At 42.0% G+C, this 27694-nt stretch overlaps 1 protein-coding gene across 1 annotated transcript in view; it reads right to left on the bottom strand.

Moving 5' to 3' along the window:
- LOC140717198 (SRSF protein kinase 1-like) overlaps positions 1 to 26416 on the bottom strand; it is a 70502-nt gene extending 44086 nt beyond the window's left edge. The window contains exons 1-2 of the mRNA XM_073030506.1: positions 26270 to 26416; positions 26112 to 26172 (exon numbers count right to left, since the gene is read on the bottom strand). Coding sequence (XP_072886607.1) covers positions 26112 to 26172; positions 26270 to 26285 — 77 coding nt within the window. The 5' untranslated portion in view covers positions 26286 to 26416. The remainder of the gene's footprint in view (positions 1 to 26111; positions 26173 to 26269) is intronic.
- Between the last annotated feature and the right edge of the window lie 1278 nt (positions 26417 to 27694).

Here is a 27694-nt window from a genome sequence, read left to right as displayed (position 1 = left end):
AACTAAAAGACAAAATACATCAGCCCAATCTCACTCAAAGGCAGCTGGGGGAAGGGGGGGTGGGGGAGAAAGATGCAGTTAGAGGAAATAAATTAATATTGCCAACAGCAAACAGAAAGGTCAAGTCATCAAATAAAAAGTAGGCCTCAAACCTCAGATCTTTAGTCTGAAAGTTAATGTATGCCAAGGTAGTACAGCAGTTAGTGCAGCACATTACAGCACCAGGTGCAAGATCAAGATTCAATTCCCACTGCTTGTGTGCATGTGCATGTTTTCCCTGTGACCGCATGGGTTTCCTCTAAATGCTGAGGTTTCTTCCCACATTCCAAAGATGCACGGTTAGGGTGAGTTGTGGGTATGCAATGTTGGCACCAGAGGTGTGGAGACATTTGCAGACATCCCCACAATCCTGGCAAATGACGCATTTCACCATGTTTCACTGTACATGTGACAAATAAAACTAATAAAGGATCTAGTGCTCTCCCAGCATATATGAAGAATAAACTCTTCTCGGGCTTCCAGCCAGGTACAGGTATGACTGACGTTTCGACAACAGTCTCTGCCATTTTCATCAGTGATTATGTCTGAGCATGTCTAGTCCAGTGGCATATATAGTCCTGCACTCTGTCTCTCCTGATTGGTTAGTCCTCATCCAATCAGATTTCCTTTCTCCCATGTTGTATACCATCAAATTCCAGTTCTAAAAGAAAGACTTTCGTCTTTGTTAAAAAAAAATTTATCTGGTTTTATTTCAATGCCTTCCTTTACCAGGCGGTCCCAAAAGCCATTGGCGGAAACCTAATTGGATGAGGAGCAAACAATCAGGAAGGACGGACTCTGGGGGTACAAATACCACCTGACGCGGCATGCCCAGCTATCATCTCTGATTAAGATGGTGGAGTTTGTTAACGAAATATCGGTACCTGGTTGGAAGCCCAAGAGGGTTTATTTGAAATAAAGCTAATCTTCAAATTTAAAACTAACATCAATTATAAAATTGAAAAGTGACACAAGGTGAGCATGAGATATTAAAACAAAACAAGGATTCCGAAATTCAAAATATGGTAAGAGAAGAGTTCATGTATATTTAAATATTTTGACAAATTGCAAATCAATGTGATTTTAGGAAGATTGTTGGGTAACTGATCAAAAAATTCCCACAACTCATTGGCCCTTAAATGGCTCAGCTTTGACTTTTGCCCACCGCAAAATCATTTTATTATTTCCATTGTTTTGGATCTGGTGTCAAAGGAAAGGCTAGCATTTGTCGTCTTCAGTTTACAAAGACCAGATTTATGTGCAGCTTTTAGATACAAAGCAGCATTAGAGAGGCAGCACAATGGATTTGACAGCTAGAGAGGCATTTACTGTGTGGCAACTTGGTTGATAGCCATCTTTATGATTTGTGGAATGTTCTCAGGAACTGAACCCATTAATAACCTGATAGAAATACTGCCCAAGACAGGAGATGAGCCATATCCTTACACCTGCTATGAAGGATCTTCAATATTGTCTGGACGTAACTTGGATGGGGAACAGGTAGCTTTCTCACTTACTATACGGACGTTTGTTCAGACAAGTCAGGAGTATTCCATAATGTTCTTTACTTGTGCTTTAGAGATGGAAATACAGAATGGGTGTTAGAATAAGCCACTAATTATAATACCCAGTCTCTGGACCATTCATGTGGTCAAGGCACTTGTGGTCCTTTTGGGTTTCTTGTGCATGAGTACAACATAACATTGGATAGTTTGATGGAACAGCTGCTCATTTTCTGCCTGATGTTCTCCAGAGAATGAGTTGTCAGCTCAACACAAAAGATCAAGTCTCAAACACAAGTACCGTATGCACGTCTTTTCACCTGGATGAGTTTTTCTTCCCCATCTCCCATGATAAACAAACTTAAACTTCAGTGGTTCAATGGGTAGTGAACACAGATGGAAAAATTGAAAAATGGAGAAATATCTGGGCTAGTTCACAGAAATGGCTGTAGGAGAAATTGTGGCAAAAATTCTTTGCAGTTAAGCTGAAGGATTCAACTTCTTGAGTTCATCTAACTGCCTTTTGATTGGCATTTTTTTAAATTTTATTTTCCTTTGTTGTGCATGCATTGTACTTGTCATTAAAACCATAAGACATAGGAGCAGAATAGGAGCATCTGGCCCATCAAGTCTGCTCTGCCATTCAATCATGACTGATCCCTTTTTCACCTCCTCAGCCTTCTCCCCATAACCCTCAGTGTTGTGTCCAATCAAAAAACTATCAAGCTCTGCCTTAAATACACCCAATGACCTAGCCTCCACAGCTCCCTGTGGTAATAAATTCTGCAAACTCACCACCCTCTGGCTAAAGAAATTTCCCAGCATATGTTTTAAATAGATGCCCCTCTATCCTGAGGCTGTGCCCCCTTGTCCTGGACTCGCTCACCACGGTCAACATCTTTTCCATATCCACTCTATCCAGCCTTTCAACATTCGATAGTTTTCAATGAGATTCCCCCCCCCCCCCGCCCCACCCAATCCTTCTAAATTCCAGCAAGTACAGACCAAGAACTATCAAATATGATAACCCTTTCATTCCTGGAATCATCGTTAACCTCATTTGAACCCTCTCCAATGCCAGCACATCTTTTCTTTGATGAGGAGTCCAAAACTGTTCACAATACTCAAGGTGAGGCCTTACCAGTGCCTTATAAAGCCTCAGCATCATATCCCTGCTCTTGTATTCTAGACTTCTTGAAATGAATGCTAACATTGAATTTGCCTTCCTCAACAGCAACTGAACCTGCAAGTTAACCTTTAGGGTGTTCTGCACAAGGACTCCCAAGTCCCTTTGCATCTCAGATTTTCTCCCCGCTTAGAAAGTAGTCTGCACATTTATTTCTACTACCAAAGTGCACGATCAAGCAAATTTTCAACATTGCATGTCATTTGCCACTCTCCAGCCCATTCTCCTAATCTGTCCAAGTCCCCCTGCAGCCTACCCATTTCCTCAACACTACCTGCCCCTTCACCAATCTTCCTATCATCTGCAAACTTGGTAGCAAAGCCATCTATTCCATCATCTAAATCATTGATATACATCATAAAAAGAAGCCGTCCCAACACCGATCCCCGCGGAACACTACGAGTCATTGCTAACCAACCAGAAAAGAATCCTTTTATTCCCATTCACTGCCTCCTACCATTCAGCCAATGCTCTAACCATGCTAGTAACTTTGTAAGCAGCCTCATGTGTGGCATTTTGTCAAAGGCCTTCTGGAAGTCCAAATACACAACATCCACTGCATCCCCTTTATCTATCCTATGTGTAATCTCCTCAAAGAATTCCAACAGGTTGTCATGTCAGGTTTGCCCGACACCAGCCCCCTAGGCCTGAGTCGACACAGTTGTCATGAGTTGTCATGCAAGAATTCCCCTCAAGGAAAGCAGGCTGACTTTGTCCCATCTTGTCTTGTGTTACGAAGTACTCCATAACCTCATCCTTAACAATTGACCCCAACATCTTCCCAACTACTGAAGTCAAGCTAACCAGTCTATAGTTTCCTTTCTGCTGCCTCCCTCCTTTCTTAGGCTACGTCCACACCAGACCAGATAATTTTGAAAACACCGGTTTCCTGTAAAAATGATAGACGTCCACACTAAGCGTTTTTGAAAATACCTCCGTCCACATTAAAATGGGTATTTGGGTGAATCTCCTCCTACTGGGCAGACGCAGGACACATTTACAGAAAACAAGCGACATGTTTGGTGTTGAATCTCACTGTGAAAGTGCGTGTATCTGCAGTTACAGACTAGAAAAACTAAGGAAATTGCCAAATAAGACAGCTGTTGGCTCTTGAGCAGGACATAAAACTATATAAAAAAATACTGGAATGTATGGAGGCAACCGACAGGGAGTTCACGTACGGTAGACAATGAACATTGAAAAACTGACCAACTCTGTTGCATTAATAAAGCACCTCGTTAAATGTATAAAACATGTCTGCATCAGTGTTATCTTGTATTTCCATACAATGTTACATTTGGCTGTTACACATCTATTGTCAGAGAAGTACTTGCATAAATAGGTAAACCACCTTCATACAAGCAAGGACAGAAAACAGGGCAAAGTGAGTATACTTATTCAGTAAGTTATGGGTCAAAGTATTGGTGAGTACATTTCTAACTCTTCTGGCTTCAGTCTCATTGCCGTCAGTTCTGAAATTGTTTGGTTGTGTGGGGGGGGTTGCATTCAAGAAAACAACGAAATGCCATGCTGCCGCCACCATCTGTTCCGGCATGTCATTTTTAAACATCTCCGGTTACCACGTCCACATGACTCTGCCCAATCAGCGTTTTCAAATTTACACACTCTGGAGGGCATTTTAGAAAAGCTCAATTTTTGGGGGAGGAAAGCGCTGTTTCAGTGTGGAAACAGTGTGGAGAGTCAAAACGAAGAGGAAGAAAAACTTTGGTTACGGATTTATCCGGTCTAGTGTGGACGTAGCCGTAGAGTGGAATGACATTTGCAATCTTCCAGTCCTCTGGCACTATGCCAGAGTCCAATGATATTTGAAAGATCATTACTAATGCCTCCACCATCTCTACCGCTCCCTCTTTCAGAACCTTAGGGTGCAGTTCATCTGGTCCAGGTGACTTATGTGCACTATGTCCTTTGGCCTTTTTGTGCACCTTCTCCCTTATAATAGTAACTGCACTCACCTCTCTCCCCTCACACCCTTCAACATCTGGTTTAATATTGATTTTTTTTTAAAAATAGTTCACCACTCCAAAGGATCCAAATGACAATAGTTAGAAATTTATTAATAATCCAGAGATCATCTAAAGCCTTGACAGGAGAGATCCAGCCATACCACCGCTCATTGGGAGCAGAGCCCTCCACATCTCTAGCCAAAACTCTTCAGCAAATCTTGGGTAATTAATACAACCCACCAGAAGCCCTGTGTGAAATTAATCAATCCTAAGTAATAACGCACACTCCTTCATTACAACTTTGCCTATCAGGCGACAGAAAGAGGATTCAATTTCATGAAGATGAGTTTTTAATAAGTTCTATCAATAATGCAAGGCAACTACAGCTTAATGAGGTGCAAACAGCTGCTGATCAGCCAAAAATAGCCAGCCCAATTAAAACTGCCTAAGCTACAACCTTCAATTCCCGTACGCAGTAATGTAACAAGGCTAGCACTTCTTCAGACATAAGCAGCTGTCTGAGTTTAGCAGGTCAATACAAAGTGATGAGAATTGTATCGATTAGTTGGTAGACCAGACTGAAGTTCACTGCTATAACTGTTGCAATAAAAGATTGTGGGTCAATCCTGCAGGAAAGGATAGAGATAGCTTAACCTATTTGCATTTTTGCCCCTCCCTCTATTTTTATGAAAACTTCAGAATTATACCTTTTGGCTTTGAGCACTATAACAATTTGAAGAGTAAAGGAGGAGTTTCCTCTGGAGTCCTAGCTAATTATTTATCTTTCAACTAAAATCACTCTAAATTGTCTCATCTCATTGCTGTATGTAGGACAATTTAAATGAAAATTACCAGTGCCAGGAAGGATGGCTTAACAATTAATAGAAAAACAAATGGGAAGGAGTAAGGTTTTCAACATATATTGATTAATTATGATGCAAAATTTCCTATTGCAGCAAAGACCTAGTTGAAAGAAATACAGCTGCTTGCTAAATCAGAAGTGAGGAGCAACAGGAAAGATTTTTCAGTAAAGGGCTAAACGGAAATTGGATCCAGGAAGAGAATGGAGATGGTGGGGGTGGGTGAAGGAGATCAAACTAATCATCTCATTTTGATGACTTTAAGAACTGGGATGGCAATTTGGATAGATACTTTATTGATCCCAAAGGAAATTAGTGTCACAGTAGCATTACAAATGCACAGATATAAATATTAGAAGTAGAAAGAAAAAATAAGTTACTACAAGCAGTCTAACGGGGGGGGGGGTTCATCACTTCCCCGGCAACAGATTGACTCATTATCGAGCCGAGGGTAAGAATGATCTCACATAGCACTCTGGAGCAATGCAGTCGTCTTAGTCTATTACTAAAAGTGCTCCTCTTTTCAGCCAAGGTGGCATGGGGAGGTGGCATTGTCCAGAATTGGCAGGATTTCCCATAGGGTCCTTTGTTCTACCAGTCTCCAGTATGTCCAGTTTGACTCCTATTACAGAAAGTTTGACTCCTATTACCAGCCTTTCTAATCAGTTTATTGAGCCTGTTGGCATCACCCTTGATGCGGTGGTGTAGCCCAGTACACCACCGCATTGAAGATTGTACTGGCAACAACAAACAGGTAGAACATGTGAAGGAGAGGGCTGCATTTGCTAAAGGACCCCAGTCTCCTCAGGAAGTAGAGGCGACTCTGTTCCTTCTTGTACACAGCCTCTGCGTTGGTGTTCCACTCAAGTCTGTCATCCAAGTGCACCCCCAGGTACTTGTAGATCCTCACCACATTCACACACACCATTAACAGTACCAGGGAGCAATGCAAGCTTAGTCTTCCCTTTGTCATACCGATGTTGAGCTGCAGATGATTCAGCTTGCACCATTTGACAAAGTCCTCCATGAAGGCCCTGTATTCATCCTCCCATCCTCCCCTTATACAGCCAACTATTGTTGAGTCATCAGAGAATTTCTGCAGATGACATGACTTAGTGTTGTATCTAAAGTCTGAGGTATACAAAGTAAATGGGAAGGGAGCCAATACAGTCTGCTGTGAGGCCCCAGTGCTGCTTATAGGCATGCCTGATGCACAGCTCTGAAGTGCCATAGTGCTGGTCAGAAAGTCCATTATCCAGGATACAATTCACAGCGACGGTCAATTGTTCTGGTGCAATCTACATTTCTTCCATTGAGGCTAAAGGAAGGTTCTATGCATAATTCTGGGAACTATATACTAGGGAAGATGTAGAGGTTTAGAAAGATGCAGAAGAAATTGATTATGATTCCGGGCATGAGAAACTTTAGTCATCTGGATGGACTGCAGAGCTGGGCCTGTCCTTCTTGGAACAGGAGGTTGTGAGAGAACCCAAGAGTGTTTCCAGACAGAAAGCATTCACATCAGAAGAGTCAAGATCCTCACACACCGACTTCTCATGGGTCAGGATAAAGCACAGATAATCAAGAATTTACACAATAATGAACTACACAAAAATATTGCAAAGTGCTGAAAATACTCAGGACAAGCAACAAGAATGGAGAAACCAAATTTTCTAGGTCATGGCTTTCGAAGAACTACTAAGTTGTTCCAGTACCTTGTAATAAATATCAGTTTTCCATTATCTTAAATTTATTTTGCTTTCTAAAAATAACGATTGAAGTTCTTAATTTGACAGCAAAATATAAAAATCGTTCAAAATTCAACATGGCCTTTGAATAATATTACGAGTCATTAAACTTCCTGCCAGTGTTCACAGTTGTACTGTAGCAGTTTAATAACAGTAATTGATTAACACGAGCACCTCTAATGTATAAAGGGCACAGAGAGTTAGAGGACACCAGAAAAAAATTACACAAGTGCAATTTCTCTTGCTTGTGTGCTTTGTTTTTTTAAGACCAGTGAGCCTTACTTCAGTGGTTGATTAGCTGATGGAGAAGACCCTGAGAGGCAGGATTTATGAACATCTGAACAGGCATAATATAATTAGGAATAGTCAGCATGGCTTTGTGAAAGGCAGGTCATGCCTTACAAGCCCGACTGAATTTTGAGGATGTGACTAAACACACTGATGATGGTAGAGCAGTAGATGTAGTGTATAGGGATTTCAGTAAGGCATTTGACAAGGTACCCCATGCAAGGCTTATTGAGAAAGTATGGAGGCATGGGATTCAAGGGGACATTGTTTTGTGGATCCAGAACTGGCTTGCCCACAGAAGGATGCAGATGGGTAATATTCTGCATGGGGGCCGGTGACCAGTGGAGTGCCTCAGGGATCTGTTCTGGGACCCCTACTCTTTGTGATTTTTAGTTAGTAAATTAGTTAGTGATGAGTTAGTAAATTTGTTGATGACACAAAGGTTGGGGGTGTTGTGGATACTGTGGAGGGCTGTCAGAGGTTACAGCGGGACCTTGATAGGATGCAAACTGGGCTGAGAAGTGCCAGATGGAGTTCAACCCAGATAAGTGTGAGGTGGTTCATTTTGGTAAGTCAAAAATGTTGGCAGAATATAGCATTAATGACAAGACTCTTGGCAGTGTGGAGGATCTTGGGGTCTGAGTCCATAGGACACTCAAAGCTATAACAAAGGGTGACTCTGGTTAAGAAGATATATGAAGCATCGACCTTCAGCAATTGTGGGATTGAGTTTAAGAGCCAAGGGGTCAAGTTACAGCTATACAGGACCCTGATCAGAACCCACTTGGAGTACCGTGCTCAATTCTGATCGCCTCACTACAGAAAAGATGTGGAAACCATAGAAAGGGTGCAGAGGAGATTTACAAGGATGTTCCTTGGATTGGGGAGCTTGCCTTATAAGAATAGGTTGAGTGAACTCTGCTTTTTCTCCTTGGAGCAACAATGGATGAGAGGTGACCTGATAGAGGCATACAAGATGATGAGAGGCATTGATCATGTGGATAGTCAGAGGCTTTTTCCCAGGGCTGAAATGGTTAGCACGGGAGAGCATAGTTTTAAGGTGCTTGGAAGTAGATGCAGAGGAGATGTCAGTTTTTTTTAAAAATAAACGCAAAGAGTGGTGAATGCGTGAAATGATCTGCTGGCAGATGGAGGTGGATACGATAGGGCCTTTTAAGAGACTCCTGGATGGATACATGGAGCTTAGAAAAATAGAGGGCTATGGGTAAGCCTAGGTAGTTCTAAGGTAAGGACATGTTCGGCACAGTTTTGTGGGCCAAAGAGCCTGTATTGTGCTGTAGGTTTTCGATGTTTCTAAAAATAAATAGGTTCAACATATTCAAAATACTTGAACTATTAAATGTTACGGAACATAACATTATTGAGCAAGCATGCAATACTTCAAAAGAATTCAATGATCAACTTATCATGACAATTCTAAAACCATAATTTTATTAATATCATCGTTACACAGCACTGACCAACTCATCCACGCCAACCATGAACTAATCCCATTTGCAGTATATTCTTCCAAACCTTCCACATTGATGTGTACTGCTTCCAACAAACGAGTACATATTTTTAGTAACATCCTATTATAGTCCAAAGAGACATCACATTGTTGTTTAGATTTTAATCATAAAAAAGACAAGATCCGTCTACTTCAGTGGAATCAGGAGGATCTTTATATCTCAAATTAAAACAAGTTTAAAATTTTCAAAATCCACAAGAATTGATTGCATTCACCTACTGAAAATAATCTACATCACGTTGAAATGCATTATTGAAATTAATAATTGCAACAGAATTCAAGCTCAATTATACTCTGCAATTTTGCCTCATTAATGAGTCTAACAGAAATATGCATTGCTAAAATGCAGTTAAGTATTTGGAAGTAAGGACTTAGTTGCATTTCAAACCTAGTCAGACAGTGGGTTCAAATCCCACTTGGTGGAGGTGCACCAAATGCTGGTTGGGATACAGTAGCAAGAGAGAAAAAATTTAGTAATCAGTACAGCCAGTGGCACACCAGCAGCGAGAGAAAGGAATATTCAGTTGCATCTGTCAGGTATGGGAGCAGTAGAGCATTGCACCAGAAGTCCCTACAAAGGACAGAGTAGCTGAGAGGATCATAGGGGTCTCCCCACCATCCACTGGGGACATTTAACAGGAGTGCTGCATATGCTGGGCCCTTAGTATTATTAAGAGTCCCACCCATCCAGCATCCTTTTTGACATTCTGCCATCAGGCAGAAGACTACAGTCTACAAACACAAGAACAGTCAGGATGAGAAACAGTTCCTTCCCCCAGGCCATTAGGGTTCTGAACTTCCCACCACATCATATTCTAAGTATCACTAGTTAATCTGTTCTGTATCTTACAATATTTAATATTAATGCACGTTAGTTTGTTATTTATGTGTGATTCATCTGTTGATTTAATTCTTACTTTCACAAGTTATTGTATGTTATGTGTTATGAGTACTACTGTGCTTCACACCCTAGCGTGGAGAAATATCTCATTTCTATACAAGTTATATGGTTAAATACATTATATACATGTATATAGTTAAATGACAATAAACTTGACTTACCCTTTACAAGGCTCAACAGGCAAGGCAGATGAACTTGGGGCGGATAACCCAGTGAGACCATATGGGCAAAACTTAGAAATGCTACTTACAAACTTACGTGGAGCAGTAATTCACCCCACCACTCCCCTCACCCCTGCCCCAGTAGTCAATGGGATAATAGAAACAATGGAGGAGCAAGTGTGTAGAGAATTTGCTCATAGCTGTAAGAATAATGTGGCTGTATTAGTGGGAGATTTTAATTTTCCCAGTAATGACTGCCCCACCCAGATTGTTAATTTCAGGTGAAATTTGTAAAGCAGGTGCAGGACAGTTTTTTGAATCAATATACAAGACAACCCTACATAGGATCATGTAATACTGCAACTCTTCTGGGAAGAAGGTAGGACAACCAATGAAAGTGGCAACCAGGGAGCACTTTGACTCTAGTGACCATAATTCTGTAAGACAGTGATGGAAAAGGATAGGATAGGTCCACAGGTTAAGGCCTGAAATTGGAGTTGAGCTAATTCTGGAGGAGTTAAGCAGAAATCTAGCACACGTCAATTATGTGAGTTTATTTGAAGGGAAAGGAACAAATGGCAATTGGAAGGCTTCTGAGAGTGTGATAGCAAGAAGCAACATGTTCCTTTTAGGGTGAAGGGGGAACCTGGTAAGATTAGGAAATTCTGGCTGATAAGAGATCAGCTCACCCTGAAATGGAGACACTTCTTTCACCCTTATTAGGAAGAGAGAGAGCCTCTTAAGTTGAATACAATGTGAACGAGTAGTCTTTGGGGTACTGCAAGTCTGAGTCTTTGCTGTTGCTTTGCTGCACGCTTGAGTGCTCAGTGTTGGGTGCCGATGCTTTTTCGGGGTGGGGAGGGGGATTGTTGCTTTGCTGCTGCTTACGCGTGAGAGGGGGGAGCTGTGGGGTTCTAACATTTAACTGTCATTTATTCTTTGGGGGCATTCCTCTGTTTTCATGGATGGTTGTAAAGATAAAGCATTTCAGGATGTATATTGTATACATTTCTCTGACATTAAATGTACCTTTGAAACCTACTCCTCTTGAACACTGGTATGATTATTGCCCTGTTGATGCAGGTGGGAATTTCCAATTGCAGTAATGAGAGACTGAAGATGTCCTTGAACAATCCCACCTGGTGGTTGGCACAGGTCTTCAGTGCCCTACCTGATATACTATCAGGGCCCAACACAATGTGCCTTGCACTCCGTCAGTAAAACCAAGGAATTGATTGTGAACCTCAGGAAGGGGGGGGGGGGTGAAATGAGGGAACACATACCAGTCCCCTTAGTGGGATCAGCAGTGGAGAGGGTGAGCAGTTTCAAGTCCCTGGGTGTCAACATATGAGGATCTATCCTGGGCCCAACATAATGATTCAATTACAAAGAAGGCATGACAGTAGCTCATTAGGAATTTGAGAATTGATATGTCACCAAAGACAATCTTTTTTTTTTAAACAGATGGACCATTGAGAGAATTCACACTGGTTGCATCATTATCTGGTATAGAAAGGCCACTGTATAGGGCCTTTCTAAATGCTTGTTCAGAGCATTTTCAAATTCTGAGGTGAAAACACCTCTGAAGATCTATCCTGGGCCCAACCAAGACAGCGGTTATATTTTATCAGGAGTTTGAGACTCGACATATCACCAAAGACTAGCAAATTTCTACTCACTTTACACTATGACTGGCTAAGCACAGCTCTAATGTCATATTCAAGTTTGCCAATGACAACACTAGTAGGCCGAATCGAAAGATGGTGATGAATCAGCATATCGAAGGGAGATTAAAAATCTGGTTGAATTGTGCCACAACTACAACCATAACTTGCTTACTCAATGTCAGCAAGACTAAGGAGCTGATTATGGACTTCAGGAGAAGGAAGCCAGAGGTCTATGAGCCAGTCTTTATCAGGGGATCACAGGCAGAGAGGATCAGCAACTTTACATTCCTCAATGTTACCATTTCAGAGGAACTGTCCTAGGCCCAGCATGTGAGAGCAATTATATAGATGTGCAGTGGGCAGTATATTGACTGGATGCTTCCTGCAATGGAAACACCAATACCTTTGAACGGAAAATCCTACAAAAAGTAGTGGATACAGCCCAGTCCCTCACATACAAAGCCCTCCCCACCACTGAGTACATCTATACAAAGCATTAACACAGGAAAGCAGCATCTATCATCCAGGGCACACACCACCCAGGTCATGCTCTCTTTTCACTGCTGCCATCAGGAAGAAAGTACAGTTGGCCCTATTCATCCGTGAATTCTGCATCTGCGAATTCAACCAACTGCGAATTGCAAAAACCTGGAAGTGCTCTTCCGGCACTTGTTGTTCGATTACGTACTGACTTTTTTTTCTTGTCATTATTCCCTAAACAATACAATATAACTATTTTACATAACATTTACATTTTATTTGGTATTATAAGTAATCTAGAGATGATTTAAAGTATACGGGAGGATGTGCGTGGGTTATCGTGGATCAGGATCAAACAAAATCGGAAGCTCTCTTACTAAGTCAGTCGGAACAGGTACATCCGGTATTATTTACTGCCTGTTAGTCAAACATTTGTCTTAGTATATAGCATATATTTTACCTTTCTACGCATATAAAACACTTAAGAATGTATGTTTCAGCGCCGGGCTCAGGAGTTCGATCTAGTGACAGATCACTATGGAGTGCGCTCTCCACCGTGCCGAGTTGATGTGGAGGATCAAAACCCCCAAACCCAATAATTAAACCGCTGCACACACAAAATGTTGGTGGAACACGGCAGACCAGGCAGCATCTATAAGGAGCAGCACTGTCGACGTTTCGGGCCGAGACCCTTCATCGTTGCTTAGTAATAATTGCAGCTTTCATCAGGGTAGAGCCTTTCTCACTTTATCCTTTAAAATTGTTACGATCGTTGACCGACGTAGCCTAACACTTTTCCAATGACTGATGGCATTTCACCTCTTTCCGATCGCTTTATTATTTCCACTTTATTTTTAATCGTTATCGTGATTATTTTCTTGAACCGAAATACTGCAGATTCAGATCTCTGCCGCTGGGTCCTAATGTCCACCGCACTGAGACAGGTTAAATAAGGTCTGGGGTTCCGCTGGGTTCTAAGATCCACTATTGGGTTGGGTCAGGGGACCTAGGAAATGAGAGAGAGAGACGTGCAGAATGTCTCGTTCCCCGGCGATGTAAAGCTACGGGACATGGCCTTGTCTCTTGGAGACAAATTTGTGGATTGAGATAGTATGCTATGTGAATGCCCTCAGGCAAAGTGGGCTGGGTGAGAAAGAGATTGCATCACCCCAACCTGATTGACATCTACGACCCTGCAAGTCAGGATAAAAGAGGGTCTGTAGGAACAGCCCCTCAGACGCACCAGAAGAAACGCTAGCGATCCCGTAATAGCGGGAAGCCATTTGAAGGAGGCCACGTGCGTTCAGTTCCGTTGCCTGGGACTGGTGGCTGGTACCACAGAAAATGGCTTTTAGCTAGCAACGGGGAAATCAACTCCCCCGACTCAAAGGATTGGCATCATAAAAGACCTGGGCAAGTTTAAAACCGTCTCTCTCTTAAACCCAAAACGCTGCAGCTTGAACGAACTACCAGTGACTATTATATTTCCATCGGACAATACATTATCCCCTAGACAACGATAGAGCTATTTCTTATTGATTATTATTATACCCGCGCTTTTAGATTTAGTACTGACGACGTATATTATCTGTATGTTTGCATTAATCTTATTTTTGTGCCCCTTTATCAATAAATACTTTTAAAAATAGTACCATCAGACTTCAACAGACCTCTCTATCTTTGCTGGTAAGTGACCCAGTTACGGGGTACGTAACACTAACATCATGGACTCAGCACAAGAACCTTAAACGCTTGTCTCAGGAATAGCTTCTTCCCCTCTGCCAGATTCCTGAAAGGACAATGAATCCATGCAGACTACCTCACTATTTTTAGGGCTCTTTTTGAACTATTTATTTTATACATATGCATTTTATTTATATATTTGTTACATGTATTTAATTTGTTTTTATGTATTGCATTGTTCTACCAAAAACAAATTTCATGACTTACGCCAGTGATATAAAACCTGATTCTGATTCTATTCTATTGATACTCTAGTCAAAAAGGGAGCTCATATTGGTTTAGGTCAGGGACAAGTGAATCCCTTAATGACTATAAAGATTAACAATACATGCAAGAGGGGAATCAGGAAGGCAGAGAGTTTATGAGAAGGAACTGGCAGGTAAGTTCAAGGAAAATTCCAGGAGGTACTATAGCTACATTAAGAGTAAAGAGTGGCTAGGGAGAGAGTAGTTCCCTTTAGATATCAGCAAGGCCACCTAGCACTTGAGCCACAGGAGATGGGTGGGATTTATAAACAAATATTGCTCCTGTGTTTACTCTGGGGGAAAAAAAACATAGTTACTCAAGATAAAAGTGAAGATGCTTCGGAGGACATCCATATTACTAGGGAGGAGATATTTGCAGCTTTACAGCACATTAAGGTAGATAAATCCCCAGGGAATAACTGAGTATATCCTCAAACACTATTTACTTCATTGTTAGCTACTGGTGAAGTTTCTGAAGACTGGAAAGTGGCTAATGTCATTCTGTTATTTAAGGATAGCAAGATGTCGGATTCACAGGCCAGTCAGCTTGACATCAGTACTGGGGAATGTACTGACAGGAATTCTGAAGGACATTCTAACAGCCATTGAATAGACAGTCTGATCAAGAGTCAGTATGGCTTTGTGCATGCAAAGTCATGCTTGACAATACTTTATGAGGCCTTTGAAAAGGTAACTAAGAGAATAGACAATGTTAGGGCAGTGGATGTGCACTATTGGACTTTAGCAGGACCTTTGACAAGTTCCTGCATGGGAGGCTGGATTGGAAGGTTAGATCTATTTCGGTGGATTCAAAATTAGCTCAGAGGTAGGAAGCAAAGGGTGGCAGTTGAGGACAGTTTCTAGGAATGGGGGCCAGTAATTAGTGATGTGCCTCAAGGGTCAATGAAGCAACCATTTTATTTGTTTTTATATAAATGATTGAGATGTGAATACACAAGGCTTGATCAGTACATTTGTGTTATTGATTGAATATTATTGATAGTGAAGCTCAGATTACAGGAGAATCTTGATCAGTTAGGAAAATGGGCCAACAAGTGGTAAATAGATTTCAATAGAAATTAAGAGTGAGATGATACATTTTGGAAAGACAGCACAAGGCATACTGTGAATGTAGGTCACTAGGGATCGTAATAGAAAAGAGAACTGGTAGCATAAATGCATAGTTATTAAAAGTGGCATCACACGTAGAAAGGGCTGTGAAGATGTTTTGAACACACAATGGCCTTTTGTCAGGATAATGAGTTTAGGAGATGGAACATGCTGCAGCTGGTTATGTTGTTAGTAAGGCTGAACTTGTACTATGTACATTTTTGGTCATCCTGTTATTGGAAAAACATTGTCAAGTTGGAAAGACTGCAGAAAAGATTTATGAGAACCTTGCCAGGACTAGAGGGCCCGAGTAACGGTGAGTTGGCTAGGCTAGATCTTTATTACTTGCAACGTAGGAAACTCAGGGGCAACCTTACAGAAGTGTTGAAAATTATGAAAGGCATTGATGAGGAGGATGGTAACCATCTTTTCCCTGGGGTAGGGAGTCCAAAAATAGGAGGCATGGATTTACGATGAGGGGAAATATTTAAAAGGGAAAACTTCATCCACACAGATGGTGGTGAGTATATGGGATCAGCTACCAGAGTAAGTGGTTGAGACAGGAACAATGGGATTATTTAGCAAGCACTTGAATAGGCATGTGAAGGAACAGAACTTAGATATGGGCCAAACACAGGAAACTGCAACTAACAGGGCAGACAGCATGTTCAACATGGACTGGTTGGGCCAAACGCCCTGTATCCTATTGCCCCATGGCCATAATTCTTAATCAGTCTCATTCCCCTTCAGATACTCTGGGCAATAGTACTGACTAGACAATAGGAAAAGCCGTTTATAAATACTGTGGTAGCAAGAAACAATCTGAGGCTAGGTATTCTGCAATGCGTGTTTATCTTAATGCAATCTCACAAATTACAAGGTTTTAATGATACAGACCAGATTAATTAACTATTTTAAACAAAGGCCAATCAGCACTTAGTTTTCTTTCTCCACTAACGTTTTCACTTCATATTTTTATCTACAATGTTTTACTTTCAAATCCCAGGAATTAATAATGTCTTTAACACTGGCATGACCCATCTGCAATTTTTTTCATGTGTTGATTCACATTTCTTCAAAGTAAATTATCAAAGTACATACACGTCATCAGTTACAACCCTGAAATTTGCTTTCTTGTAGGCATACCCAATAAATCCAAGGAACGTAACCAAATCATGAAAGACCGCACCAAACAGGATGGACAAACAACCAATGCACAAAAGACAAAATGTGCAAATACAAAACAAATAAAGCGATAAACATCAAAAACATGAGATGAAGAGTCCTTGAAAGCGAGCCCAGAGGTTGTGCAAACATTTCACTGACAGGGCAAGTGAAGTTATCTCTTCTGGTGGTGAGTCCTGAGGCACCTGTACTTCCTTCCTAATGGCAGCAGTGAGAACAGAGCATGGGCTGGGTGGTGGAAGGGTCCTTGATGATTTCCTGCATTAGTACTCTAGGTAGATGTGCTCAGTGATGGGGAGGTCTTTACCTGTGATGGATTGACCCATAACCACTTTTTTGTAGGTTTTTACATTCAAGGAATTGGTGTTTCCATACCAGGCTGTGATGCAACCAATCAATGTACTCTCAATCACACTTTTATAGAAGTTTGTCAAAGTTTTAGATGTCTTGTCAAATCTTCACAAACTTCTAACTGCTGTGCTTTCTTCATAATTGCAATTATGTGCTAGGCCCAGGACTGATCCTTGAATATTATCATGTGAAGGAATTTTAAGTTGTGACCCTCTCTGCATCTGATTCCCCCAGTGAGGACTGGCTCATGGACCTCAGGTTTCCTCAAGTCAATAATCAGCTCCCTGGTCTTGTTGAGAGTGAGAGGTTGTGTTGCATAGCACCAGTCAGCCAGATTTTCAATCTGCTTCCTGTATGCTGATTTGTCACCCCTAATTCATCAACAGTGGTTTCATCAGCAAGCTTAAGTATGGCATTGGAGCTCTGCTTAGCCTCACAGCCATAAGTATGACACAAGTAGAGCAGAAGACTAAGCACACAGCTTTGTGGTGCACCTCTGTTGATGGAGATTGTAGAATTGCTGCTAATCTAAACTGTCTGCAAGTGAAGGAATCAAGAAACCAATTGCACAAGGTACTAAGGCCAAGATATTGGAGCTTATTGACTAGTCTGAAGGAATAATATTGAATGTTGAGCTGTAGATAATAAAGAACATCCTGATTAATGCACCTAGCTTATTTGATGCTCTACCAATCAGAGATGCAATTACAGGTGACAAAAGCAAAGTAGGTTAGCATGTTTCAAAACAGAACAGAGGTATACATACAACACACACAAAATGCTGGTGGAACACAGCAGAAGTATACACAAATGGAAAGGTTGAGAGTAAAAAATCTGGGGTAAATGGTCATGGCGTTTGAAGGAGTTAGCAACAGTCAAGCATCTACATTTATTGCCAGAAATGAAACACAACAAATACATGGTTGGAAGCAGTTAACCTGCAAAAAGTAATGGATACAGCCCAGCCAATCATGTGTAAAGCAGGTTCCAGGTTGAATGAAGAGCCAATGAGATGGGATCTCCTGTGGACCTGCTGTTCTATTAGGCAAATTGGAGCAGATTCTCAGGCAGAAGTTGATGTTTCATTGCCAACCTCTCAAAGCACTTCACAGTGGATGCAAGTGTTACTGGAGGCTAGTCAGAGGCAGGTTAGCGCATTCTGCTTAGGCAGTGGTATCATTAAAGCCTGCTTGAAGAAGGTGGGCTCATCAAACTCGCGAAGTGAGAGGTTAAAGTCATCAGTGAACACTCCAGCCAATTCATCAGCACTGATTTTAGTACTCGGCCAGGTACCCCATCTGTGTCAGTGCTTTCTGAGGGTTCACCCTCCTGAGGATGCTCTTAAGTCAGCCTCAGAGACTGAAATCACAGGGTCATCAGGGGCTGGAGTTCATGAAACTTCCTCCATGTTTTGATGGTCAAAGCAAGCACGGAAGGTATTAATGTAATCTGGAAGTGAAGCCTTGTTGTCACCCATGTCGCTTGGTTTCAGTTTGTAAGAAGAAATAGCCACAGCAGTCAAACAACCTTCATTAATTCAAGTTTAGTCTGGAATTGCCGCTTCACCCATACGATGGCTTTCCGGAGATCATATCCGAATCTCTTGTATCTTACTCGGTGACCAGATCTGTATGCCATTGATCTGGCCCTTAGCAGACTGCAGATCTCATAGTTCATCCAGAGCTTCTAGTTGGGGAAGACTGAATGATTTTGCCTCTTCAATTATAGGCTGCAGTAGTGTTAAGCTAACTGAATAACAATTCCCTCGATTTCCCCCAGCTTATTTGATGCTCTACCAATCAAAGATGCAATTACAGGTGACAAAAGCAAAGTAGGTTAGCATGTTTCAAAACAGAACAGAGGTATACATACCACACACACAAAATGCTGGTGGAACACAGCAGAAGTATACACAAATGGAAAGGTTGAGAGTAAATAATCTGGGGTAAATGGTCATGGCATTTGAAGGAGTTAGCAACAGTCGAGCATCTACATTTATTGCCAGAAATGAAACACAACAAATATATGGTTGGAAGCAGTTAACCTGCAAAAAGTAATGGATACAGCCCAGTCAATCATGTGTAAAGCACCCCCCCCCCCCCCCAAACCACCGAGGACATTTACATGAAACGTTGTTGCAGGAAAGCAGCATCCATCATCAAGGACCACTACCATCCAGAACATGCTCTCTCCTTGCTACTGCCATCATGAAGAAGATACAAGAGCCCTAGGACTTGCACCCCCTGGTTCAGAAACAGTTACTACCACTGAACCAGCAGGCATTTGAACCAAAGGGGTTAATTTCACCTGCCTCATCAATGAAATGTTCCCACAACCAATAGACTTAATTTAGGGCTCAACATCTCATATTCTCCATAATTATTGCCTATGTATTATGATTTCTATATTTTGCATTTGCAGTTTATTGTCTTCTGCACTCTGGTTGAATGCCTTAGTTGGGCAGTCTTTTATTGATTCTGTTTATAGTTATTAATCTATAGATTTGAGTATGTCCACAAGAAAATTCATCTCAGGATTATATATGGTGATATGTACTTTGATAATATTTACTTTAAACTTTCGAGCTCAGAGCAAACAACATAGTTGTGGAAGGATCAGAAAAGGCTAGAATTTTCAAAAACAGGACTTGCTTAAGCAGAAGTTATCATGAGGCAGCATGCACAGAAATAATGGGTGAACATTAGACCAAAAAACAAAGGAGCAGAATTAGGCCACTCGGCCTATCGAGTCTACTCCGCCATTTCACATTGGCTAATTTATTATCCCTCTCCATGCCAATGATGCCCTTACTAATCAAGAACCTATCAAACTCCGTTAAAAATACCCTACAACTTCACCTTCACACCCAGCTATGGCAAAGAATTCAAGATTCACTACCTACCCTCTGGATAAAGAAATTTTTCATCTCTAAAGGGACATCCCAATACTGAAGCTGTGCCCTCTGGTCCTAGACTCCCAAACTATTTGAACATCCTCTCCACATGCACTCTATCTAGGCGTTTCATTAGTCGATAGGTTTCAATGAGATCCCCATTCCCCCTTCAATCATCTAAACTCCAGCGAATACAGGCCCAGAACCATCAAATACTCACTATCCATTTCATTCCCAGAATATTTCTTGTGAACCTCCTCTGGGCTTTCTCCTAATGCCAGCACATGCTTTTTAGATAAAGTGTCCAAAACTCTCAATACACCAAGTATGGTCTGACCAACGCCTTATAAAGCTTCATTACATCCTTGCTTTTATTGTCCCATCCTCTCAAAATGAATGCTAACATTGCATTTGCCTTCCTTACCATCTACTCAAACTGCAAGTTAACCTTTAGGAAATGCTGCAAGAGAATTCCCAAGTCCCTTGGCATCTCTGACTTTTGAATTTTCACTCCATTTAGAAAATAGTCCACTCTTTCATTCCTTCTAATAAAGTGCATGACCATACACTTCCTGACAATATTCCATCTGCCACTTCTTTGCCCATTCTCCTTATCTGTTTAAGTCCTTCTGCAAGACTCCACTTCCTCTTCACTACCTGCCCCCCAACCTATCTTTGTATTATCTGCAAATTTAGCAATCAATTCAATCACCAAAATCATTGACATATAACTTAAGTATTCCCAAAAGAGACCCCTCTGAAATACTGCCAGCCACCGGCAGCCAACCAGAAAAGGCCCCTTTATTCCCACTCTTTGCCTCCTGCCAGTCAGCCAATCTTCTATCCAGGCAAGTATCTTTCTTATTATACCATGGGCTTTTACCTTATTTTGCACCATCTACAGCACATTGTCAAAGGTCATCAGAAAATCTAAGCAAAACAACACCCACAAACTCTGTCTATCCTACCTGTTATTTCCAACATAGATGTCAAGTAAAATTTCCCCTAAATGAAACCATGCTGACTTTGGCCTATTTCAGTTCATCCACTAGTTCTTTGTTCCCCATTACCTTTGGTTTTTAAAAGCTTCCCAATCCCCTTACTTCTCACTTTTTTGCTATATTATATGTCCTCTTTTCCTTTTATGCTGTCTGACTTCCCTTGTCAGCTATGGCTACGTCACCCTCCCTTTGGAATACCACTATTTCTTTGGGATCATCTATCCTGCACCTTGCAAATCGCTCTCAGAAACTCCAGCTATTGCTGTTCTACCATCATCCCTGCTAGTGCTCCCTTCCAATCAACTTTGCCCAGCTCCTCTCTCATCCCTTTACACCACTGTAATACTGATACGTCTGACTTTAGCTTGTCCTCTCAAACTGCACGGTGAATTCCATATTATGATCATGGCGTCCTAAGGGTCCCTTTAAGTTCCCAAATCAAATCATTGCACAATACCCAATCCAGAACTGCCTTTTCCCCCAAGTGGGCTCAACCACCAACCTGACTTCCCCAATCTACCTGAATATTAAAATCCATCATGACCATCGTAACGTTGTCCTTTTTACATGTTTCGCCATCTCCCATTGTACCAAGACCAAGGAGATGGTGGTGGACTTTAGGAGATCTAGGCCTCATATGGAGCCAGTGATCATTAATGGAGAATGTGTGGAGCAGGTTAAGACCTACAAGTATCTGGGAGTACAGTTGGACGAGAAGCTAGACTGGACTGCCAACACAGATGCCTTGTGCAGGAAGGCACAGAGTCGACTGTACTTCCTTAGAAGGTTGGCGTCATTCAATGTCTGCAGTGAGATGCTGAAGATGTTCTATAGGTCAGTTGTTGAGAGCGCCCTCTTCTTTGTGGTGGCGTGTTGGGGAGGAAGCATTAAGAAGAAGGACGCCTCACGTCTTAATAAGCTGATAAGGAAGGCGGGCTCTGTCGTGGGCAAAGTACTGGAGAGTTTAACATCGGTAGCTGAGCGAAGGGCGCTGAGTAGGCTACGGTCAATTATGGATAACTCTGAACATCCTCTACATAGCACCATCCAGAGACAGAGAAGCAGTTTCAGCGACAGGTTACTGTCGATGCAATGCTCCTCAGACAGGATGAAGAGGTCAATACTCCCCAATGCCATTAGGCTTTACAATTCAACTGCCAGGACTTAAGAACTTTTTTTAAAGCTATTATTAATGCTTTTTGAGTTAGTGATTTAGATGCATATCATATTATTACTGAGTTAAGTATTGTATGTAATGAGTTTTTGCTACAACAAGTGTATGGGACATTGGAAAAAATGTTGAATTTCCCCATGGGGATGAATAAAGTATCTATCTATCTATCTATTTGTAGCCCGTTTCCGGGCTACTGTTTAGAGGCCCGTATATAACTCCCATCAGGGTCTTTTTACACTTGCAGTTCCTATACTCTACCCATGGAATTCTACATCCACTGATCCTGTCATCTTTCTAAGGATTTGATTTTTTTTTTTTTTAAAACCAACGGAGCCACCACATCCCATTTGCCTATTTACCACCTCTTTTGATACACAATGCAAGGTTTCCCAAAGACCCCCCTTATATAACCATCAGTAGCCATTTGCTTGCCACATTGAAAATGTTGTCTGGAAATACAAATGTGGATGAAAGGTGCAAAATTATATGGCAAAAGTGAAAAATAAGACATTATAGCCTGCTTTGCTCAACACTGAATGATAGTAAATGAATATACAAAGGCTGAGTATGTGACATTCTGCATCCAGATCATGGCCAAAAGAACAATTTAATGGTTGAGTGGAGTCCACAGTAAGTAGCCTCATTGGGGAAATTGGGTCCACTTTACTCTCCTGCAACCAAAGTGTACGACCTTCCCACCCATCATTCTGCTCCTTCCGAAACTCACTGACCAGCAGACATATCACAAGCAAGGCAGTAGTACAAACATCAAATAACTACCACCACCTTCATTGTTGAGCAGCCTCACCACTTGATTTATTAACAAAGCAAAAACTTTGCCGCATGTGCTGAGGCAGTCAAGATGGAAATAGCTTCATGAAGTATTTAGTACTGATACGAATACATATCAATGTAACATTAACTTTACAATCCACTGCATATATAATTGCGGTCTGCCCAGCCAGACATTAGCTGAAAAAGAATGGTCAAATATGCCAAATGATTGATGATAAGACAAGATGGCTCTCACTCATATGGTACAAGACCTTCAAGATATTTAATAACCAGTTTGATAGTGGAGATAAAATGGGTAATATGGAAAAGCTTGCAATGGTTTAAGGAGCTTCCTTGAAGGATGACAGCAGATTTAAAGGAGGGGTGCACATTATGTGGAACAAAGGAATATTAGCAATGCCAGTTAGCATGGGGGCTAGGAAGTTAAATCATGGGATCAAGGGAGCAGTTGGAAGGTTTCATTGAAAGGTGAGCTCAACTGGAATGAGGAAGAGATTTGAAAAAGACTGAGTGACATTGAAAAACAGGTTATAAACTGAAATGCACTTATTTAAAAAAGTAAAATAGCTTCCATTATTTGAAACCTTTATGACATAATTGACATTTTGAGCTCATACCAAGGAACAGGTTATTTTCTGTTACCATGCAACAGAAATTTACAATCAAAAACAAAATCTTCAAAAACCAATCTGGCAGCATTAAACAACATAATAGAACAGATTAATCCAATAAAACAGACACATGGGTCTGGTTCCACTAGTGTTGTTTTAAGTTTTATTAAAGACTACATATTGAGAGTCTGCACCATTAATGACCTGCATAATCTTATTCAATCTCCTAAACAAGTTGATCAGCTCAAGTTGTGGCAAAAAAAAACAAAGCACAGATTCAGGAAATCTGAAAAAGAAAATGTTTGGAAGCTGTCACGACTTGCCATGTTTAGTAGCTTCTGTGATAAGAAAGTTAACAATGCAGGTCAAAGATCCTTCAACAAACATGAGAAAGTTTACTTTACTTCTGAAAAAGGTCTAGGACCTGAAATAGAACCATAGAACATTAAAGCACAGGCCTTTTGGCCCTTCTTGGCTGTGCCAAACCAATTTTTCTGCCAAAACGCTTACTCTCACCTAGTCCCACCAACTGCACTCAGCCCATAACCCTTCATTTCTTTCTTGTCCATATACCCATCCAATTTTACTTTAAATTACAAAATCCGATCTGCCTCTACCACTTCTACTGGAAGCTCGTTCCACACAGCTACCACTCTGAGTAAAGAAGTTCCCCTTCGTGTTAGCCCTAAACTTTTGCCCCTTAACTCTCAACTCATGCCCTCCTGTTTGAAACTCCCCTACTCTCAATGGAAAAAGCCTATCCACATCAACTCTATCTATCTCCCTCATAATTTTAAATATGCCTATTGTTCCCCCTCAACTTTCTATGCTCCAAAGAATAAAGACCTAACTTGTTCAACCTTTCTCTGTAACTTAGGTGCTGAAACCCAGGTAACATTCTAGTAAATCTTCTCTTCAATGTTCCCTTTAAACTTTTCCCCCTTCACCCCCATATCCTCCGGTTTTTCTCTCCCCTAGCCTCAGTGGAAAAAGCCTGCTTGCATTTACTCTATCTATACCCATCATAATTTTATATACCTCTATCAAATCTCCCCTCGTTCTTCTACGCTCCAGGGAATAAAGTCCTAACCTATTCACCCTTTCTCTGTAGCTCAGTTTCTAAAGTCCTGGCAACATTCTTGTAAACCTTCTCTGCACTCTTTCAACCTTATTAATAGCCTTTCTGTAATTTGGTGACCAAAACTGCACACAATACTCCAAATTCGGCCTCACCAATGCCTTATACAACCTCACCATAACATTCCAATTCTTATACTCAATACTATGACTTATAAAGGCCAATGTACCAAAAGCTCTCTTTACGACCCTATCTACCTGTGACGTCACTTTTAAGGAATTTTGTATCTGTATTCCCAGATACACTTCCAACAATTTCTGCTTGACATTGCGGCATCTGCATTTATTTTATTTTCAATTACCCGACTCTGGACATTGCCCAGTTTATTCCTCTCTATAGATGCTGCCAGACCTGCCGAGTTCCTACACCATTTTTGTGTTTGTTGCAACTGCAGAATCTCAAGTTTAACTCATTTATCCCTTTCTGACATCCTTCTCGATTACAGACTTGGACATCCCAAATTCCTCAATTCCCTTCTGCATTTTTGACACATCAAACAAAACCATACAATCCAACAACAGAGGGGAAAACAAATCATAAACACAAGAGATTCTGCAGATGCTGGAAGAACTCAGCAAGTCAGGCACCATCAATAGAGGGGAACAAACAGTCAACGATTCAGACTGAGACCCTTCGTCAGGGCTGGAAAGGGAGGCCAGCTCTCCATCACTTTAATAACTTTCAGGGCACTGGAGCAGATTGCCTCATTTTCACCATGGACGTCCAGTCCCTGAGGAATGGAAGTATATATACACTGGTCATTCATAGTGAAGATAAGACCATTCAATTCAGGGAAATGAAAATTACTGAAGAGCTTCCACTCCTCCTCGCCAATCTTGATGAAGGTCTCACTCAAAAACGTCAAGTTTATTCCCTATCGACAGATGCTGCCTGACCTTCTAAATTCCTATATGTATTGCTGGGAGGGAAATAGGTTAGCCAGGGAAGAACTTTATTCCTTATGATACTTAACACTGGCCAGCATTTTCCCCAATTATACATTTCACACAAGAGTATTCAAATCTTCTTACTATTCAGAGGAAGGTTTAAAAGGAGATAAAAGGTACACATAAAACATGTAACATATCTTAGCAGCAGCTCCATTTACTGAAAAGAATGTTCTAATAGAAGTGAATAAACTTCAGAAGCCAAAGTTATATTCCACCTTACCATGATTGAAAATTTTGGATATCTTACTACACTTATATTAATTACTTTCTTTCTTCATTATCTTGATGCACCCCCCGCCCCCCCCCCCCCCCCAGCACCCCCGACAAGTTGGAACCCACCCCATTTTCTCCATCCGGCCGCTACACAAAACACGGGAGACCACGCCAGCAGCAGCAACAGAAACAGCCGACCATGCCTCCTCAGCCCAGCTGCAATGCGCTCAAATGCAGGGCGGGGGATGGAAGGGAAGAAGCCAAAAGGTCTCGGCCTTGCTTTCCCAAGCGCCGAGGCTGTTAGTGCGGCCTCGAGGGGGGAGAAGAAGAACGCAGAGCCCCGGCCTGGTCGCCAATAAATCCACCACTCACTTTTTTGGAATCTTCTCCTTCTTGATCCGGCTCCTCTTTTTGCGCGCTTGGAGAGCCAGAACTGAGAAAACAAAAAAAAAAGGTGGCGTTAGGGAAAATTAAGGAGGTCTATGCCAAGGGCGACGCCGGGCACTGGTGCAAGGGGAAAAACTGCTCACCTTTTCGGGAGCTCATGTTGAGCCCGGTCCTCACAGGCTTGCCGCAGCACGCAGGCGCAAACGGACAACTTTTGCTGATGTCCACTAATAGCACACACCACGCGTCTACCGCCAGCTGACGGCCGGCAAAGCCGCTCTGCGCAGGCGCAGGGCCGTCGCTTTTAGCCCCGCCCTGACCTCCTGCTTACAGGGGCGGGTGCCATGCTTTTTTACCTCACAGATGCCGTACTTCTTTTACCTCACAACACTGCGCATGCGCACAATCACAACCGCGCTCGCAGATCCCACTCCCTTTGAAGGCCTCCCACCGCCAGGGGACGCCTAAACTGGAAAGTGTGCCTTTATGACGTAATCTGCATTGATGACGTGTGTTTTTTTTTGAAAACGATACTGTTGAGGTTGGGGTGGGGGGGAGCGATGGCTTACCTGGGTCTGGCACTGAGTCTGGTTCTGCAGTGCAGAAGGGAGGGAGGAAGAAGAGGAGAGCAGTAGTGATAGGGGACTCCATAGTAGTGATAGGGGTTTGTTGCCTCCCGGGTGCCAGGGTCAGGGATGCCTCTGATCGCGTGCACAGCATTCTAAGGTGGGAGGGTGATCAGCCAGATGTCGTGGTACACATCAGTACCAATGACATAGGTAGAAAGAGTCAGGAGGTCCTGAAGAGTGGGTACAGAGAGCTTGGTAGGAAGTTGAAAAACAGGACCTCGAGGGTAGTAATCTCGGGATTGCTGCCTGTGCCACGTGCCAGTGAGGGTAAGAGTAGAATGCTCTGGCAGATGAACACGTGGCTGAGAAACTGGGGCAGGTGAGACCTGTACAAGAGAGACGGGTAACACCTGAACTTGCAGGGAGGTTTGCTAGTGTTATTGGGGAGGGTTTAAACTAGATTTGCAGGGGGATGGGAACCAGAGGGCTAGAGTAGATAGTGGAACGGTGTTAAAAATAAATGATGTTAGTAGTTCATGCAAAGTCACAAATAGTAAGGTTGTGTGCGGTGATAATAATCTTACAAGGTGTGTATATTTCAATGCGAGGAGTATTGTGGGAAAGGCAGAAGAGCTGGAATTATGACATCATAGCCATTACTGAAACTTGGCTACAGGAGGGGCAGGACTGGCAGCTCAATGTTCCAGGGTTCCGATGTTTCAGACGTGATAGAGGCAGAGGGATGAAGGGTGGGGGGGGTGGCTTCGCTAGTCAAGGAAAATATTACAGCAGTGCTTTGGCAGGACAGATTAGAGGGCTTGTCTACTGAGGCCATATGGGTGGAGCTGAGAAACAGGAAAGGTATGACCACATTAATAGGGTTGTATTATAGACCACCCCATAGCGAGAATTGGAGGAGCAGAGAGATAACAGACAACTGCAGGAGACAGAAAGTTGTGATTGTAGGGGATTTTAATTTTCCACACATTGATTGGGACT

This window comes from Hemitrygon akajei, chromosome 27, assembly GCF_048418815.1.
Source record: "Hemitrygon akajei chromosome 27, sHemAka1.3, whole genome shotgun sequence".
NCBI lineage: Eukaryota > Metazoa > Chordata > Chondrichthyes > Myliobatiformes > Dasyatidae > Hemitrygon > Hemitrygon akajei.
The sequence above is the reverse complement of the archived record's forward strand: the minus strand, read 5'-3'. Positions and strand labels throughout refer to the sequence as shown.